An 18,739-nucleotide genomic window follows, 5' to 3' on the forward strand; every position below is an offset into this window, starting at 1 on the left:
AAGGGACCCTGTGCTGATTTCTTTCTTTGCCTGGTTTATTCAGACCTGAGAGAAATTGTTCTTATTGTTCTCAACCTGAACACACATATGAATATCAATGTTCAATTTTCCATCTAGGCAACCCTGAGCAGTAGATTATAAAATCAGGATTTTCCCTTTTATGCAGACCCTGACGTGCTGTGCTCCCTGTATAATCTATTTGGAAATGTTCTGTAGTTAAATGTCATGCTGGGAGCAGTCCTGATCAATGCACCATCCTCACCACACAAGGAGAACACTTCCAAGTCTCACCAGCTGTCTCCCTCCACCCAGACCTTGTCCCCCAGTGCTGTCAGCAGCTCCCAGGGCTGGCTGAGAGCTGTCCCTGGCAGGCAGCAGAGTCCCTGCCCAGCACAGCACCCTGGGCTGCAGGACCCTGCTCTGCAGGACAGCCCTGGGCACCCCTGGCTGCTCTACAGGAGAGAGAATCAGAGAATGTACTCACAGAGTCTGTGGGCATTGGGATGTTCCAGCTTTAGGAGATCCCTGCAGGAGCTGCAGCTGCATTGTCCTGCAGCCAGAGGCTTCCTGTGTCCAGGGCTGGGAGTGATTCTGCCCCAGGCACTTGTGAGCATCTTCCCAGCCCTGACTGATTGAAGATCTCTTTGCGGTGCCTGGGATGGCTACAGGCCATGCCCTCAGCCCTGCGGGGCTGGGAGAAGAGCTGCAAATCAGCAGAAAGGTCTTTTTGAAGCTTTTCATGGTTGCCAGGAGCTGCCTCTGTGCTAGGAGCCCAGTCAAGCTAACTAGCGGAGACACAGCACAAGGACTTTAATGACCCTCTTGAGGCTTTGATGCTGTTTACATCAGACACAGTCCCCCATACTGTGCTTAAAATCTTCACAAAAACCCAAAGTGATATTCAAACTGCAAAGTTTCTTGAAGTTTTAACAGACTCCAGTAAGGAACACAACTGAGAAAATGTCCCCATGTTCCAGTTAGAGCAGAACACTGGAGGCAGTGATGACAGTTGCGGGCAAACAAGGGAAAGGTGTCTGTGATGCTGAGCAAACCTGGATGTGTCTCAGCAATGCCAAGGGCCAAGGGCTGAGCCCCAGCCCCTGGCAAGGCAGATCCTGTCCCTCCCTCCTTGCTCAGGGCTCTTCCCGGGGCACTGGGCTCTGGGGATGTGCAATGCCAAGGGCAGCACCATGGGGCGGCCCCTGCCAGGCTGCTGAGCAGGGACAAGGAGGCAATGAGGCCCCAGCACAGCAAGGCTCACTTGTCCCCTGCTGGCCAAGGGCCCAGGGCCAGCAGCCATGGCCAAAGTGCTGCAGCACTTAGCTCTGGCAGGGCCTTTCAGCTGCTGCCCATCCCTGTGCCCTCTGCAGCCCAGGCTGTCCTACGGTGTCCATGCCCTGCCCCTCTGTCCCTGCAGGCTGTCCTCATCCCCCGGCTGCCCCACCTGGCTGGCCCCTTCCTTTGCTGACAGCTCTGCGTCCTGCCTGCCTCTGCCTGCACACACAAAGCCTTGGGCTGCTCCAGACTCCTTCTGGATGCCAGGTTTCACTACAGCCCTGCCCTGCGAGTGAAATTTCCTTAACCTTGGGTCCAGTCTGAACCATCCCAGCTGCTCTTGGCATCAATTCTTTCTTTTTTTCTCAGGCTGTTTTCAACTATGTCCAAAGGATCCCCTATCTATGAAACCTCCCTTCAATCCCTCCCTGGGCTCTCTTCTGTCCTCAGTCTCCACTCCACTGAACACAGAGCTCCTTTGTCCTTATACATTGGTCATGTTCTTGCAGCCTCCAAACCCAAACTTGGGAGATTCACTGAATTCTTAGAATTCACAAAACTCACAGAATGAGTGGGTTGGAAGAGATCTTCAAGAACATCAAATCCAACCCATGCCCTAACACCTCAACTTGACCATAGTCACAAGTTCCATATTCAGACTTTTTTTTTAACATCCATGGGTGTTGACTCCACCACCTCTCCAGGCAGACCATTCCAGTACTTTTATCGCTCTTTCCGTGAAAAACTCTTTTCCTAGTATCCAGCCAATTGTTCCCTTTAAACAATTTGACACTGTGTCCTCTCATTCTGTCAGTTGCTGCCTGGTGATCTCTGGGCCCTCTCCAAGGTGTTGGCAAATGAAAAGATTCTGCTCATAGTCTAAGGAAATCACCAGAGAACAAGGCAGCCAAGCCTGTCTGTCCCAGCTACTTTTGTCTAGTCCCAGTTCTTGGACAGATGTAATTTTGGAGGTGGAATCCAGATTTGGCATTGGCAGCTTGGTAAGGAGGGCAGTTCTTTTCCACTGGAAGGAAAGCACTGAGTCCCAGTGTGTGGTGGTAGATGGGAGACAGCCCTCAGGAGGCCAAGGCTAGCCTGAGCTGTCTGTCCTGGCAGATTTTGGCTGGGAACAACCCTTGTATATGAAGAACTTTTCATGGGGATTGACAATTCCAGCCCCGGGCACCTGGAAAAGGGGATGGTTCTGTTCCACAGGAAGGAAAGCCCAGAGCCCCAGTGTTCCAGGGGCTGATGAGAGGCAGCCCATGACATGCCAGGATCAGCTGGACTGTGCAGGTGGCCCCCAGGAGGCCAAACCATCCCCACCCATTCCATGTCCATTCCTTTACAAATCCATTTCTCACAAATATCAATCACACAATGCTGCAATGACGTCTGCTCTAGAGAGAACAGTAATAAAACACACATTTTTAAATAGGAATGGAGATTTCTAAGAAGCTCTTTGACACATTTCTCCATAACTGGAGTTGAAAACCTTCCTAATCAATTGCACTAGACCAGAGGGAATTCAAGGCAGAACCGTGCTTTGATAGGAAACCTCTCAAGAATTCAGTCATAATCAAACTCCAAAGTCTCTGATACTGTTCATGGGTCCCACTGAGGGACACAACTGAGAAAGTGTCTTCAGGTTCCAGCTAGAGGTGGAAATTGGATGCAGAAATATCAAGTTGTGTGGGAAATGCAGGCATGGAGAGCTCTCAGGGCCTTGTTCATACAGGCTCAGAGATAGAGATGGATCCAAGGTTTGACCTAAGACCTTGGAGTAAGCTTGAAGTACTAGAGTGCTGAAAGTAAAATAGACATAAATCAAGAATATAAGTTTGCAATTTAAGTAGAAATATGTTTTAAGCAAACAGATATGTATTATGTAAGCAAAGCACTATGTTAAGTGAGATCTTAAAAGATTTTCAAGTTTAGCAGTAGAAGCTGTAATAAAGGTAGCTAGAAGTTTAAGGTGTATCAGTATAAGTGTGTGAAGTGTTATATGATTGGTTGAAAAATGATGCGTTGCAGCAGAGCCATGGGAAGCAAAGCAAATAATGACTGGTGTAAAAAGACAGTAGCAAAGTTCCTAGAAGTATTGGATTGGCTAAAAGCTTACATAAGTCATTATAACTAAGAATGAAGCAGCTCCTGATATTATGGCATTGGAGCTAAGACTTTTTATGTCTCAGCCTTCTTTGAGACTGCTGCCACGAGGCAATAAACCATGTTTTGCAATGTCTCTCTCTTGCCCCATCATTTATAGTAATCATCTCCTGCTAGGGATTATTTGTCCATCAGATGTGCTGATTGAAATCAATAAGGATTTCAAGACACCAAATCTACCCCATTAAAATCAATAGGGATTTAGGGACACCAAATGTACCCAATTCAAGTCAATGGGATTTAGGGACACCAGGTCTATCCATTAAAGTCAATGGGGATTTTGCCAAAACTTGGTGCTAAAATGGGTAAATTTGGGTAAATTTGGGAGACATCTTGGGCTGAATTCTGGGAATTTCTGCTCCAGGTTGACAGTGCTGATGCTTTGGAAGTTGTGGATGAATTCCTGGAAGCCAGTCCCAAATGCCTGATGCCACACCTGTGGCCCATGCTGGAGCTGTTTCTCCAGGTAAGTGGGAAAATTTCCATTTTCAGCCTAAAGTGTGGGAATTGCTATGAGAAAATTGGGGTTTTTAGCAGCAAATATTTTGGGACATCAAATATGTCCTTTGAGGTAGTTGGGGATCGAACGACATCAGGTCTACCCCACTGAAATAAAAGACTGGCAGGATACCAGGTCTACCACGTTGAACGCAATAGGAATGTAGAGAGACCAGGTCTACCTATGAAAGTCAATAGGGATTTAGGGAAACCAGGTCTACCCAGACAAAGCAATGAGGATTTGGGGATAGCAGTTTTAGGAGGCCCCAGGGTTTTTCTGTGATCCAGGTGTCCAAGGGGTACCCAGATGTATCCAGGTGATTTTTGGGGGGATCCAGGAGATTTTTGATGCCCCTAGGTGTCCCGATTCACCTTGATGGGCTGGGAAAAGATCACAGCCACCACTGCATTGTGGCAGTTGATGTGGACAGAGATGACCCTTGGTGTTGGGGGCCTGTCAGAGGGCACCCTAACATTCAGGGGGTCCCCCCAAACTCCAGGTGAAGGCCTCTGGGGTGGGAGGGAGCCCCGAGTTACCTCGGGAGAGGATGCAGTGCAGGTACACTCAGGCGCTTTGGTCTGTGGGGTCGGTGAAGACGGCGTTCTGCACCAGCTCCATCTCTCGCAGGGGCAAAGGGGGCACCCCAAAATCTCAGGGGGGAAGCGAGGTCAGCCAAATTCATGTGCGTAAAACCCCTATAACCCACAAAGGAAGTTCTAGGTATGTATTTTATATAGTGCTGAGGTGCATGTGGGATAGCTGCTCCAAAAATGCGCACACCTTCAGTGACCTGTGCCTCTCTTTTTGTTCTCTACACATTAGGACTGCACAGTACACCTAATACACATTCAATTCATAACTCCACCTGTCCCTGCTTTGTATTAATATTAGCTCCACACCTCTTTGCAACTGCCCACTGCTCCTTGTTGGTCGCTCTGGTGGTCGTCTGGGGGTCCTTAGGAAAAAGTAAACCCTTCTTTGTGTGTGTGTGTATTAGTCTTTGGGGTCTTTCCAGACCTTGGTACCAGTCTTTGCTGGCTCAGGGGTCTAAGGCTCTAAGGTCTAAGGTCTCACTTATCTGGAAGGCAACTCGATCTTCCACCTTGTTTGCACATTCTTGCTCCTCTGTCTTAACTTGTAGCCTTGCTCTCTTCTCCTGTTCCTGCAAAGACAGAGAATGTGAAGTGTTCATAGAATCTTGTTAGCCTCTTTCAAGTCAAAGCATCCTCCTGTATTTTTACCATGAAATGTTTATTTTAATTCCCCCTGTTTCAGTGTCACAATGGCTCCTTGGTTCTACGGAGCCCCACAGCTTCATCCTTGACCCTGGTTCCATAGGGGTCAAGAGTTTCACAAGCATCCCCTTGATTCCATGAGGTACCAGAGTGTCACAATGGTTTCTTTGGTTCCATGAGAATCCATAGCGTCTCCATGGTGTCCTTGGATCTGCTGCTGTCCTTGTCACAACTGACCCATGGTTCCATGAGGTTCTGCAGTGTCACCATGGTCGTTGTCAGAGGCTGGATGAGATCCATGTCCCGAGACACCTCGGGATGAGCTGCCCATGTTGTCCCAAAAAGGCGTTTAAAAGTCCGAGCCCTTAAACTGGCAATCGGGGTTTCGCTGCTCCCCCCGGTGGGGCAGGAGACTCAACAGCAGCAACAACTATCTTTACCTCCGCTTTCATTTCATTTAAGGTGTTAATAACTGTGCACCAGGTGGTAGGGAAGTCTTTAATTTCTCTATCATTGCTCATGATTGTCATGTCCTGCATGTGATCACCTAGAGCACGCCAAGCCTCTGCTTGAAACACAAGCGGCGGGCTAGCGAGAAACCCGTGTTCTTGTGCCCACTTCAATAATTTGGTGAGGGTCTTCTCCGCTACTGATTTCTCTCACTTAGCAAGTATACTAAGCAGTAGCTTCACCACAGCAGCACATTCACTTTCCATGCTTGTCTTTAATCAGGACCGGGAAGAGAGCGCTCGATTCTTCCTACCTCCTCTAGGGACGGTCCCTCGCTCCTCTTTCTGCTTTGCCTCACCACACGCCGTGGCACGATTAGCCAGTTCGCATCAACGCCTATGCATTGATAGCAAAAACCGCGTCCCACCACGCTGCGTCCCTGTTCGGTCACCACTTGTTATGGAGGAATTCAGCGAGGGAAGAATGTAATTAATCAATCGGGACAGCGAGCTCTCCTCTATAGGGTCAGCCCAGGCACGGAGCCACTGCGTATGCCTGCGTACAGTGGTCATTTGCCCTCCGAGCACTGCTTCTTGGAGCTTGCCTGCTCACTTACCTCCCACAATGGGTCGAATCGAAGGTCCCTGTTCAGGGGCCACTTGTTACAAGGAGCAACCAGAGTCAGAACCGCAACACTCATAGAGTTATGGTGAATGCTCCACTTTATTATACAAGCCGTTGTCTTTTATAAAGTTCTGACATAAGTCCATGTGCTCACATGCCTAATACTCATATTTATTGGCTACAAATAACTGTTCATACCCTGCAACTACCCTACTAATTGGTTACAGCATTTTATGCTTATGTTCTACTTTCTTGCTCTTGTGATTAGCACATCCTGGCTTGCTTTCTCACTCTTGCCACCTGTTTATCTCTTAGTCCAAGGTCAGCATGCCTTTGCTAGCACTAAAACAGCCCAATTTACCCAACACTGCAAAGCAAACTCTCTGCGGCCTCACTGGCCCAAAACCTCTCCACACATGTCCACCCTGCTGTCCATCACTGCCCCCAGGTCCCTTTCTGCCTGGCCCCTCTCCATCCACTCTGTCCCCAGCCTGGAGCACTGCAGGGGTTCTTGTGGTCAAAGCGCAGGACCCAGCACCTGGTCTTGTTAAACCTCACCTTGTTGGATTTGGGCACTGGATCCAGCCTGTCCAAGTCCCCCTGCAGTGCCTTCCTACCCTCCAGCACATCCACATTCACACCCAGCTTGGTGTCACCAAGATTCCATGAGGCCCTGGAGTGTCACATTGGTGTCGATGATTCCACGGAGCTTCCCAGTGTCAAAATGTGCCTTTGGTTCCATAGGACCCCTTGGTGTCACAAAGTCCCTTGGATCCTTGGGCCCTGCTGTGTCAAAATGGTGCTTTGCTCGCATGAGGCCTCACAGTGCAGCAATGCTCTATTTGGTTCCACAGTGTCACAATGGCCTCTAAGTCCCTGAGAGCACCACGGTGTCAAATATGTTTCCTTCATTCCATGAGTCCCTGAGGAGCAGCACTGGCCCCTTGGTTCCAGGGGGCCCTGCAGTGTCACAATGGCCCCATCATTACACGAGGCCCTGCTCTGTCACAATGCTCTGCATGGTTCCACAAGGCCCTGCAGTGTCAAAGTGACCTCTTGGCTCCATGAGGCCTCCGAGTGCCACCATGAATTCCTGGGTGCTGCAGTGTCACAATGGAGCCCTGCTTACACAAGATCCTGCAGTGTCACAAGGGACCCTTGGTTCCATGGGGCTCCACAGTGTCACAGTTGTTCCCTTAGTTCCAAGAGTCCTTGCCATGGAACAATGGCCCCTTGGTTCCATTGGGCCCCAGGCTCTCACAAGGCTCTCCTTGGTTCCACAGTGCCACAATGGCCCCTTGGTTCCACAAGGCCCTGCAGTGTAACAGTGACCTCTGTGGTTCCACGAGGACCCAGACTGTCACCATGGACTCCTTGATTCCATTTATCCCCACAGTGTCACAATGGCCCCTTGGCTCTATGGTGCCATGTCATACACAGTGTCACTCCGGTCCTCTCAGTTCCACCAGGCCCCGCAGTGTCACAGTGGCCCTTGCTTCCCCAGGGCCCTGCAGTGTCACAATCATCCCAGAATCACCCAGGCTGGAGAAGACCTTTGAGAGCATCAACTCCAACCTGTGACCCAACACCACCTTGTCACCCAGACCATGGCACTCAGTGCCACATCCAGTCTTTCCTTAAACACTTCCAGGGATGGTGACTCACCCACCTCCATGGGCAGCCATTTCCAATGCCCTTCCAATCACCCTTTTTGTGAAGAACATTTCCTAATGTCCAGCCTAAATCTCCCTTTGTGCAGCTTTAAGATTACATCATCTGCTCCTGTCTCTGTTCCCTGGGAAAACAGCCTGACACCCACCTGGCTGTTCCCTCCTGTCATGTTGTAGAGAGTGATGAGGTCTCCCCTGAACCTCCTCTACTCCAGGATAAATGAACCCAGCTCCCTCAACTGCTCCTCACAGGACTTGTGTTCCAGACCCCTCATCACCCTTGTCACCCTTCTCTGGGCACACTCCAGCCCCTCCATGTCCATCCAAAATTGGGGGTCCTAAAAGTGGACACAGCACTTGAGGTTCTCTCCTTGTTTTCCCACTGTCACAATGCTCTCCTGGGTTCCATGGGGCTCTGCTGTGTCACAATGGCCCCTTGTTTCCATGGGGCACCCCAGTGTCACAAGGGTCTCCTTGGTTCCACAGTGGGACAATGCACCCTGGGTTCCATGAAGCCCTGCAGTGTCACAATGGACATTTGCAGGGCTGGAACCCCTCTGCTCTGCAGCCAGGCTGAGAGAGCTGGAGCTGTTCAGCCTGTGCACAAGAAGGCTCAGGGAGACATTAGAGCCCATTCCAGACCTAAAGGGGCTTTGAGAGAGTTGGAGAGGGACTCTGGACAAAGGCCTGGAGTGACAGGCCAAGGGGGAACGGCCATGAGGTGAAGGAGTGCAGGTTTAGATGGGATATTGGGAAGAAATCTTCCCAGTGAGGGTGGTGAGGCCCTGGCACAGGTTACCCAGAGAGGCTGCAGACTCCCCACTTCTGGAGGTGTCCAAGGCCAGGTTGGATGGATCAATCTGGTCCAGTGGAACCCCAGTGTCTCAGGTCAGATTAGAGGTGACCACCACAGATCAAGGCCAGGCAGAGAAGTATGTCCTGGCAGCTTTGGTCTCAGAGAAACCCTTGCAAACAGGGAATTTTGGAGGAGAAATGCCAATTTTTTCCCTGGTTGTACAAGAGGGACAGCTCTTTCCCATAGGAAGGCAAGCACTGAGCCCCAGTGCTTGAAGGCAGGTGAGAGCCAACCCTCAGGAAGTCAAGGCCAGCCAGGCTTGTTGGTTATGGCAACTTTTGTCTAGGAGCAATCCCTGGATATTGCAAATTTTTGAAGGGGAATCCTGTTTCAGTAATGGGTACCTGGAGGATAAGGACAGTTCTTTTCCATTTGAAGGAAAGGTCAGTGCCTCATTAGAGCAAGGGCACATGAAAAGTGACCCTTGACAAGCCAAGGGCAGTTGGACCAGTCAGGCCAATCCAATCAGACCTGTTACCTGTTCCCTTGGATCCATGGGGGCCCTGCAGTGTCACAGTGGTTGTGTCACACTGGTCCCTTGTTTCCATGAGGCCTTGTAGTGTCACAGGGTTCTCACTGATACTGCAGGATCCAAATGGCCCCTTGGTTCCATGAGGACTCACAGTGTCACAATGGTCTCCTTGGTTCCATGAGGTCATGAGGAGCCCCTTGATTCAACGAGGCCTCAAAGTGTCCTCATGGCTCCAGGATTCCATGAGGCCCCTCAATGTTAAATGGACCTTGGGTTCCACAGGCTCCTATACTGTTCCATGAATCCTTAGTTCCATGGGGCCCTGTAGTGTCACAATGGACTCCTTGGTTCCATGGTTCCACGAAGTGACACAATCACTTCTTAGCACGACAAGACCCCATAGTGTCACATTGGTTCCTTGCTTCCATGAGGCCTTGCAGTGTCACAATGGACTCTTTGGTTCCATGAGGCTGCCAAGTTTCACAGTGGCCCCTTGGTTCAGTGAGGCCTGTGATGCCTTAAGATTTTAGCCTTTATATTTTTCAGGTCCTCTACTGAATTTGGGCATTCCTCTGAACTCCACACAAAGCGTTAGTTAAAGGTCTTCACATTTTGGTCAGACTAAACATTTCCTCTGAAAATCAAGAACACACTAGAGCCTCAGACTCTGAAAAGTAAAAACAAAAAGGAATTGTGGGGGGGAGCAAACTGGGGGAATATAGCTTTGTAAAGACTAAAACCCCAATGTCATGAACTCTTGATTAAGGTGTCAGTTTACTTTTGAATATCAAGTGTTAATAAGCTCTTAATTAAAGTGTTAGCTTGCTATTGAATATTAAGTTGTAAAATGCTAAATCTTACCTTTTGTTGTCATTGTTAAGTGTTAATATCCCTTGGTAAGTTCAGACGTGTTCTGCTGATCCTGTATTTGTATCCCTTCCCATCACCTGCTCTGTACCTGTGCCCCATTCCATCCGGTATCAGTTCACTGCTCCCAAGAGACTGCGCGCCCAAGGCTATATGCAAATTAGAGACATCCAGCATCCTGCAGAACAAAAGACCCCCAAAGACAATGAGCTGGTGTAAAACTAAAGACTGAAAATAACATTCCTGAGCCAGCAAAACAGTAAAGAACATCAAATCGTCAAGCAGAGCTGGTTTCCACCTTGTCACATAACTTTAACAGCACCCATCCAGAATAACACCCCTAGACCACCATCCCACAGGTGTCTTCCTAGGGACTCTTGCGAGGACGGAAGCCCCAGCTCTGCCAAGAGACAGAGCTGTGCATTCGCCTCCTCAGCATTGTCCAGCAGGTGCAGCAGAGGTGTGTGTGACCCCTCAGGCTCCCCACCCAGAGCTGACCTTTAAAAAAGACCTTTAAAAAGGAGCTTGTCTCCTGGCCTTTTCTAACAGCTTCATTACTGAAGTTGTAATTGGAGGAATAACCTCTGATATTTCAATGTGTCAAAACTTATATCTGTCTGAAAAACTCATGACCATGTTTCATCTTAGTTGAAGACTCTGGGAGGCTTTGCACTACCCAACAGGCATCACCTATAGTGTCACAATAGACTCCATGGTTCCAGAAGGCCCTTCAATGTCAAAACAGACCATTGATGATTCCATGATATCCCACAGTGTCACAATGGCCACTTGGTTCCGTTGATCCCCACAGTGTCAATAGGGTCCCCTTGGTTCCAAAATGCCCTAAAATGGCACAACGGCCCTTTGGCTTCACAAAACCTCAAATTGTAAAAATGGCCTCCATGGATTCATGAGGCCCTGCTGTGTCACACTGGACCCTGGGCTCCCTGATGCTCCACAGTGTCACAATGCTCTCCTTGGTTCTGCAGTGTAAGAATGTCCCCTTGGTCCCTTGGAGCTCACACTGTCACTCTTGTGCCCTTGGTTCCATGAGGCCCTGCAGTGCCACAATGGTCCTTTAGTTCCACGTGGCCTCCAAGTGTCATCATGGTCTCCATGGTTCCACTGGGCTCTGCAGTGTCACAATGGCCTCCATGGTTCCATGAGGCCCTGAACTGTAACAAAGGTCTCCTTGGTTCCACGGTGTCAGAATGGCCCCTTTGTTCCATGGAGCTCCACACTGTCACTGTGCTCCCCTTGATTCCATCAGGCCCTGCTGTGCTAAAATGGCCCCTTGGTTGAACGGGCCCTGCAGTGCCACAACAGCCCCTAGGATCCAGCGGGCCCCAAAGAGTCACAATAGTCTCTGTTGTTCCATGACACTCCACAATGTCACAATGGAACTTTGTTTCCATGAAGCCCAAGCAGGCACAAGTGACCCCTTGGTTCCATGAGGCCTGGCACAACCAGAATGGCCCCTTTGTTTCATGGGGTTTGGCCCTTTGCATTCATGAAACACATCCAGGTTTGTGCAGCGTTGGAGACACCTTTCCCTTGTTTGTCCCCACCTGTCTTCAGTGTCACCAATATTCTGCTCTAACTGGAACCTAGGGACACTTTCTCAGTTGTGGCCCTCAGTGGGACCCATTACAACTTTAGAAAACTTTGAACTTTAAATCTCATTCTCAGTTCTTGAGAAGTTTTTTGAACACTCTTTCAGGGTGTAATGTCTGATGTAAACAACACCAAAGCCCTGAGAGGGTCATTAAAGTCCTTGTGCTGTGTCTGTTCTGCTGAGATGAGCCAGGCTCCTGGCACAGAAGGAGCCCATGGAAACCAAGAAGAGCTTCAAAATGACATTTCGGCTAAGGAGCAGCTCTTCTCCCAGCCCAGCAGGGCTGAGGGCACTGCCTGCAGCCACCCCAGGCACAGCACAGAGGCACAGAGAGCTTCAATCAGTCAGGGCTGGGAAGATGCTCCCAAGTGCCTGGGGCAGAATCACTCCCAGCCCTGGACACAGGAAGCCTCTGGCTGCAGGACAATGCAGCTGCAGCTCCTGCAGTGATCTCCTAAAGCTGGAAGATCCCACTGAAAACAAATCTGTAAGTGCAACTCAGAGTATGTCCGCTGTAGAGGAGAAGAAGCCAAGAGCTTCAGCTCACTTCCAGGATATTTTCAAGAAGATCTCTATAAAGATGGGGAATTTCCTGAGATTGTTTCCAAATTCCTTCTCCCGTGAAATGGAAAAGATAAAATATTATAAAATTATTAATTTTGTATCTGAGAGATCTGAATTGTAGCCCTGGGTGCTCTGTAAGTCAATGGTAGTTTCCTAAAGAGGTTTCAGCCACTCTGCCCTTGGACAGCACCAGCATCCCCTGTGCTGGACCCATCAGGCTCAGTCTGACCTGTCCTTTCTCCAAGCTGCAAACAGAACCTGCCCCCATCCAGTGCCCTGAAAACAGGCAGGGTTCTGTAGGGCCAAGGAGAGTGCACAGAGATTTCGGGTGTGTGAGTGCTGGCAGAGGGAAAAAACTCCAGGAGGAAAATCTCCAGGAAGCAGAGAGAAGTTCAGGGAAGGAGAGAAAACAAAAACCAAAAATGTTGAGGCAGGGAAAGTTTAGACATCTCCAGAGGATCCCCCTCAGCAGTGCAGCCCCTCGGTCTGAAGAAGCCCCCTCCCTCCTGTCCCCCAGCCAAGCCTCTGCCCTCAGGGCTGGGGCTCCAAGGCGTGAAGCCCCTCCTGTGCAGGCAGAGCTGCAGCAGAGCCGTGGGGCATCTCTGCAGCCCCGGGCCCAGTTCCCTCTCCTCTCATCACTTTGCCCCACAGAAGGTGCTCTGTTATCCCTGCCAGCAGCAGAAATGCTGAGGGTTTCTGACACCTAAAAGAAGTCAGCAAGAAAAATGAACAATACCTTTTAAAAAAATGTAGAAAATGTTGACAGGTTTTACCATTCCCATTCCTACACAGCAGGAGTGAAGATGATGAGGGGTTCCTGTTCATAGGAAAGGATTTCCACAGAAAATATTGAACAGTAGGTCTGGTCCCTGTCCCTTCCCACCCGTGCAGAGTAGACCTGAATTGACATGAGGACCTGAGATGATGTCCTTCCCATCACTGCAGCTGTGGTCTCCATCAAACACACCTCCCACTCAGCCCTGAGGGAGCATTTCCTGAAAGACAAAGAGTATTCTATGTGAAAGCAGGAATGTCTCTGATTTTGGAAATGGCTTTGATTTTGTGTTATACAAGTCCCACCTAACTTGTCTCTTACTTCTTGTCCTGTAAAAGATTTTCATGCCAAGAGGGGCCAAATGTCCAACAGCAGCTCCATCAGGCACTTCCTCCTGCTGGCATTGGCAGACACGCGGCAGCTGCAGCTCCTGCACTTCTGCCTCTTCCTGGGCATCTCCCTGGCTGCCCTCCTGGCCAACGGCCTCATCATCAGCGCCGTAGCCTGCGGCCACCACCTGCACACCCCCATGTTCTTCTTCCTGCTCAACCTGGCCCTCACTGACCTGGGCTCCATCTGCACCACTGTCCCCAAAGCCATGCACAATTCCCTCTGGCACACCAACAACATCTCCTACTCTGCATGTGCTGCTCAGCTCTTTTTCTTTACATTCTTCATTGGAACAGAATATTCCCTCCTGACCATCATGTGCTACGACCGCTACGTGTCCATCTGCAAACCCCTGCACTACGGGACCCTCCTGGGCAGCAGAGCTTGTGCCCACATGGCAGCAGCTGCCTGGGCCAGTGCCTTTCTCCATGCTCTGCTGCACACAGCCAATACATTTTCCCTGCCCCTGTGCCATGGCAATGCCCTGGGCCAGTTCTTCTGTGAAATCCCACAGATCCTCAAGCTCTCCTGCTCCAAATCCTACCTCAGGGAACTTGGGATCATTGTGCTAAGTGCATTTCTGTATTTTAGTTGGTTTTTGTTCATTGTTTTCTCCTATGTGCAGATCTTCAGGGCTGTGCTGAGAATCCCCTCTGAGCAGGGACGGAACAAAGCCTTTTCCACCTGCCTCCCTCACCTGGCCGTGGCCTCTCTTTTCCTCAGCACTGGGTTTTTTGCCTACTTGAAGTCCCCTTCCATTTCCTCCCCAACCCTGGACCTGTCCCTGTCAGTTCTGTACTCAGTGGTGCCTCCAGCCCTGAACCCCTTCATCTACAGCTTGAGGAACCAGGAGCTCAAAGCTGCAGTGTGGAGATTGCTGGCACGAGGATTTCATAAACATTGAACGGGGGGCCAATTTTCACAAATCACTTGTAATAAAAGTAATTTTGAATACTTCTTGTTAGTTTGGTTGTGGAATTTTCTTCCTTTGTTTTTTTATATTGTCCACAAAGGAAATTTGTAGATTGTGCAGGTTATAATTTTGTTTCTCTCCACCTTCACAGTGGCCACAGAGTGTGTCAGTGAGTAGCTGTGCTCTAAGTGTCTCTAATGAACTAAAGGATCTCTCTAGCAGCAAAGTTTCCTCCATAGATGCCCATTTTGTTCCCTTCCCTGGAGCTGCAGCAGCAAGGTCTGTGTGCAGAGCTGGGGCAGATCAGTGCTAGCACAGCAGCTGTGCCCAGCAGCAGCAGCAGCAGCACTTGGTGTTGCCAGTGCTGCTCCCGTGCCACTGCCCCGCTGCCCTCCTGCCCCTGGTGTTGCTGCAGGGCCTGAGTGCTCTCGGGGCCGGGCACAGCCCTGGGGGTGGCAGTGCCAGGGCTGCAGCAGGGACAGGCCATGGGCACTGCTGGGGCAGCGCTGACACCTCAGGGCAGGGCCTGGGGGCTGGAGGCTCCTTGCCCAGGCTCTCTCCAGAACACCTGGCCAGGCCAACGCTGAGCACAGAAAAGCCCCGGGAGCAGCCCCAGGCTGGCCGTGGGCAGGCTGGGCCCAAACAGCATGGCTGGTGCTCTGCAAGGTCCCTGCAAGGGGAGAGCCTGGCAAGGAGCAGCAGAGCAGGGGCTGATCCATCCCCAGTGTGCTGGACACCCCAGGGCAGCGTCCCAGAGCGTCCTCGTGCACCTGCCAACAACATCCCCCCTCTGCAGCCCTGGCCTCTCCCCCAGCTCACACAGGTGCCCCATCCTTGCAGGCACACACACGGCAGCACTGCCTCAGGAGCCCCTGTTTGCATTGCACAGAGCAGGCGTCAGCACCGCCATGGTGCTGCTGTGGGCAGAGGGACCTGAGGGAGCACAAATGCCATCAGCCCCTGGGGCCAGCAAGGCCTGCGGGACCAGAAGGAAACCACTCAGGTTTGTCGTGGCCTCTGAAGTCAGACAGAAAGTTTGTTCCCATGAGCTGTGACTTTCCTGTCCCATTGCAGACATTGCTGCTCAGAGCCAGGGCTGCCAGGCAGCCACCCCCACACTGCTCTGAGCATTTCCTTTGCTTCATCTTTGCTTTCTTTACTCTTTCCTGATCCAGATTTCTTCCTGTTGCGCTTCCCTGTAACCTCCCCTGCAAACCACCCATCCCTTTCCTCTCTGTCCCCACTCCCCATTTCACTTCCTGAGCTGGCACGATGGGAATGTCCCTTGGGGTGCAGGATCATCCTCCAAGTGGTCCAGGAATGGTCTGCAGGGTCTTGCAGTGCCTGGTGCCGCTCCCTTGCCAGAGGCACCACAGACCAGGGGGGCACATCTGGGCTGGTGTGTCTGGCTGTGGGGCTCCCTGTTGTGGGCAATGAGGAGGGGCTGGAGAGGCTCTGCAGGACTGACAGGATGGGCTTTGGGGGCTGTGAGGAGAAGCTGAGGGACCTGGGCTGCTGCACCTTCTGAGGAGGAGGCCCAGGGCTCATCCTGAACTGCTCAAGGGGTGGTTTCAGAGAATCACAGAATGAGGAAGGCTGGAAAAGGCCTTGGAGATCATCAAGTCCAACCTGTGCCCTGACACTGCCTTGTCTCCCTGAGCTTCCTTTTGTCCAGGATAAACAATCCCAGTTCTCCCAGCCCCTCCTCACAGGACTTGTATTCTAGACCCCTCACCAGCCTTGTTGCTCTTCTCTGGACACACTCCAGCCCCTCCATGTCCTTCTTAAATTGGGGGGCCCAGAACTGGACACAGCACTCAAGGTGCTGTGCAGAGCACAGGGGAAGAATCACTGCCCTGCTCCTGCTGGCCACACCATTCCTGATCCAGGCCCAGGTGCCAATGGCCTTCTTGGCCACCTGGGCACACTGCTGGCTCATGCCCACCCTGCTGTCCATCACTGCCCCCAGGTCACTTTCTGCCTGGACCATTTCCAACCACTCTGTCCCCAGCTTGTAGCACTGCAGAGGTTGTTGTGGTCAAAGAGCAGGTCCCCATTCTTGGTCTCGTTAAATGTCACCTTGTTGGATTTGTGCCCTGGATCCAGCCTGTCCAGGTCCCTGTGCAGAGCCCTCCTACTCTCTTGCATATGAACACTGCCAGAAAAACTTGGTGCCACCGCAGTTCTATGAGTCCCTGAAGTCTCACAATTGTCTCCATGATTCCATGAGGCCTCCCAGTGTCACAATGGCCTCTTGGTCTCAAGAGGCACCAATGTCATACATGTTTCCTTCATTCTAAGAGTCCCTGTCGAGCAGACCTGGCCCCTTGGTTCCATGGGGCACTACAGTGTCACAATGGCCCCATCATTACACGAGGCCCTGCTCTGTCACAATGCTCTGCATGGTTCCACAAGGCCCTGCAGTGTCACAGTGACCTCTGTGGTTCCACGAGGACCCAGACTGTCACCATGGACTCCTTGATTCCATTTATCCCCACAGTGTCACAATGGCCCCTTGGCTCTATGGTGCCATGTCGTACACAGTGTCACTCCGGTCCTCTCAGTTCCACCAGGCCCCGCAGTGTCACAGTGGCCCTTGCTTCCCCAGGGCCCTGCAGTGTCACAATCATCCCAGAATCACCCAGGCTGGAAAAGACCTTAGAGAGCATCAAGTCCAACCTGTGACCCAACACCACCTTGTCACCCAGACCATGGCACTCAGTGCCACATCCAGTCTTTCCTGAAACTCTTCTAGGAATGGTGACGCACCTACCTCTCTGGACAGCCCATTCCAATGACCTTCCAATCACCAATGTTGTGAAGAATATTTACTAATGTCCAGCCTAAATCTCCCTTAGTGCAGCTTTAAGGCTGCATCCTCTTCTCATGTCTTTGCTCCCTGGGAGAAGAGCCTGACCCCCACCTGGCTGCTCCCTTCTGTCAGGGATTTGTAGAGAGTGATGAGGTCTCCCTTGAGCCTCTTCTTCTCCAGGATAAACATCCTCAGCTCCATCAGCCACTCCTAAGAGGAGCTGTGTTCAAGACCCCTCGCCAGCCTTGTCGCCTTCTCTGGACACACTCCAGCTCCTCCATGTCCTCCCTAAATTGGGGGGCCCAGAACTGGACACAGCACTCAGGGTACTGCCTAAGCAATGCCAAACAAATGGGAAGGATTACTGCCCTGCTCCTGCTGGCCACACCATTCCTGATCCATAGCAATCACTGGAGCTGGATGACGGAAATGGTAGGAAGGGTGTGGGGACAAAGCGTGACTGATTGTCAGCCATGAAGGGTCTTGATTTTCATATCTCTTCAGACTGCACTAGACGGTTCTGGGGGTCAATATTAATTGGACATTGCTGATGTCAACCTAGAAACAGGAAAAGTAAACCTAACAGGACAAAATACTTCTCTCTGCATTGTTGTCAATATGGTATATTCTCTTGGAATACAGTTCTGAAACGCATCTAATTAATAACAGAGGATTTGATAACTTCACTTATTCCCACTTATTCACTTATACTTTTTTTCTTTATTTGTTTTGAACAAATGTTTATGAACTTTTGTGTCTGAAGTTCTGAACTCCATAAAGAAGAGGCTTCTGGAGTAGTAAAATTCTTCAGCAACCTCTAAATCATTGAGGATCCATCCTCATCAGAGCAGGAATGAGCAGAAATGAGCCCAGCTTTGTGGCTGCCCCAGCTTTTGGATGGGCCCTGGGCCTGGAGCAGGAGCAGCTCTGGAGGGCCCCAAGGCCGGGGCTGTTGTGCTGGCCTGGGCAGATGGGATGGCAGGAGGGGCCGCAGAGCTCTCAGGAGCTCAGGGAGAGGGCAGCAGGGCACACAGGGAGCCTCCTTTGGCCTTGGCCAAGCACCTTCCCCCATGGCCGGGGCTCAGTCCTCTCTGGGCTGCACTTGCTCACCCAATGGTGATGGCAGCAGCTCGGGCACTCGCAGTGTGGTCAAACCCACACACGATACAGGGGATGCCAATAGCAGTGCTGTGGGAGCTCCGCTGTCAATGCAGCAGGGTGGCAAGGAAAGGATAGGGGTCCTGGATATCAACCATCCCTCCCTCGGCTTCCTGCACTTCCTGCCTCTCCTCCCATGCTGCGTTCCCGAGGGTGCACTCACTCTCCTTGCTGCTTCCCTGGTGGGTGGTGCCCACGGCATCTCTGCTGGGCTCTTATGGCTGTGTCCAGTGCATGGTTCTGAGCCCCTTCTCTTTCTCCTGGGGAAAATCACGTTCCCATATCTCCAGCCGCTTCTTCTTTTTATAAGAGTCCTCTGTTTACAAAGGTCCCCAGCAGGTTTTTCCATTCACAAGGTCCAGACCTCCACAGCTCTCAGCTGCTGGCAACTCTTC

General features: G+C 51.1%; 1 protein-coding gene across 1 annotated transcript; it reads left to right on the forward strand.

Moving 5' to 3' along the window:
- The first annotated feature begins 13,432 nt into the window (after positions 1 to 13,432).
- LOC134057394 (olfactory receptor 14J1-like) lies at positions 13,433 to 14,365 on the forward strand. Its single transcript, XM_062514382.1, has one exon. It carries the CDS (start codon positions 13,433 to 13,435, stop codon positions 14,363 to 14,365), a length of 933 nt encoding a protein of 310 aa, XP_062370366.1.
- Positions 14,366 to 18,739: the final 4,374 nt, after the last annotated feature.

Source organism: Cinclus cinclus, unplaced genomic scaffold (genome assembly GCF_963662255.1).
Source record: "Cinclus cinclus unplaced genomic scaffold, bCinCin1.1 SCAFFOLD_32, whole genome shotgun sequence".
Classification (NCBI taxonomy): Eukaryota; Metazoa; Chordata; class Aves; order Passeriformes; family Cinclidae; genus Cinclus; species Cinclus cinclus.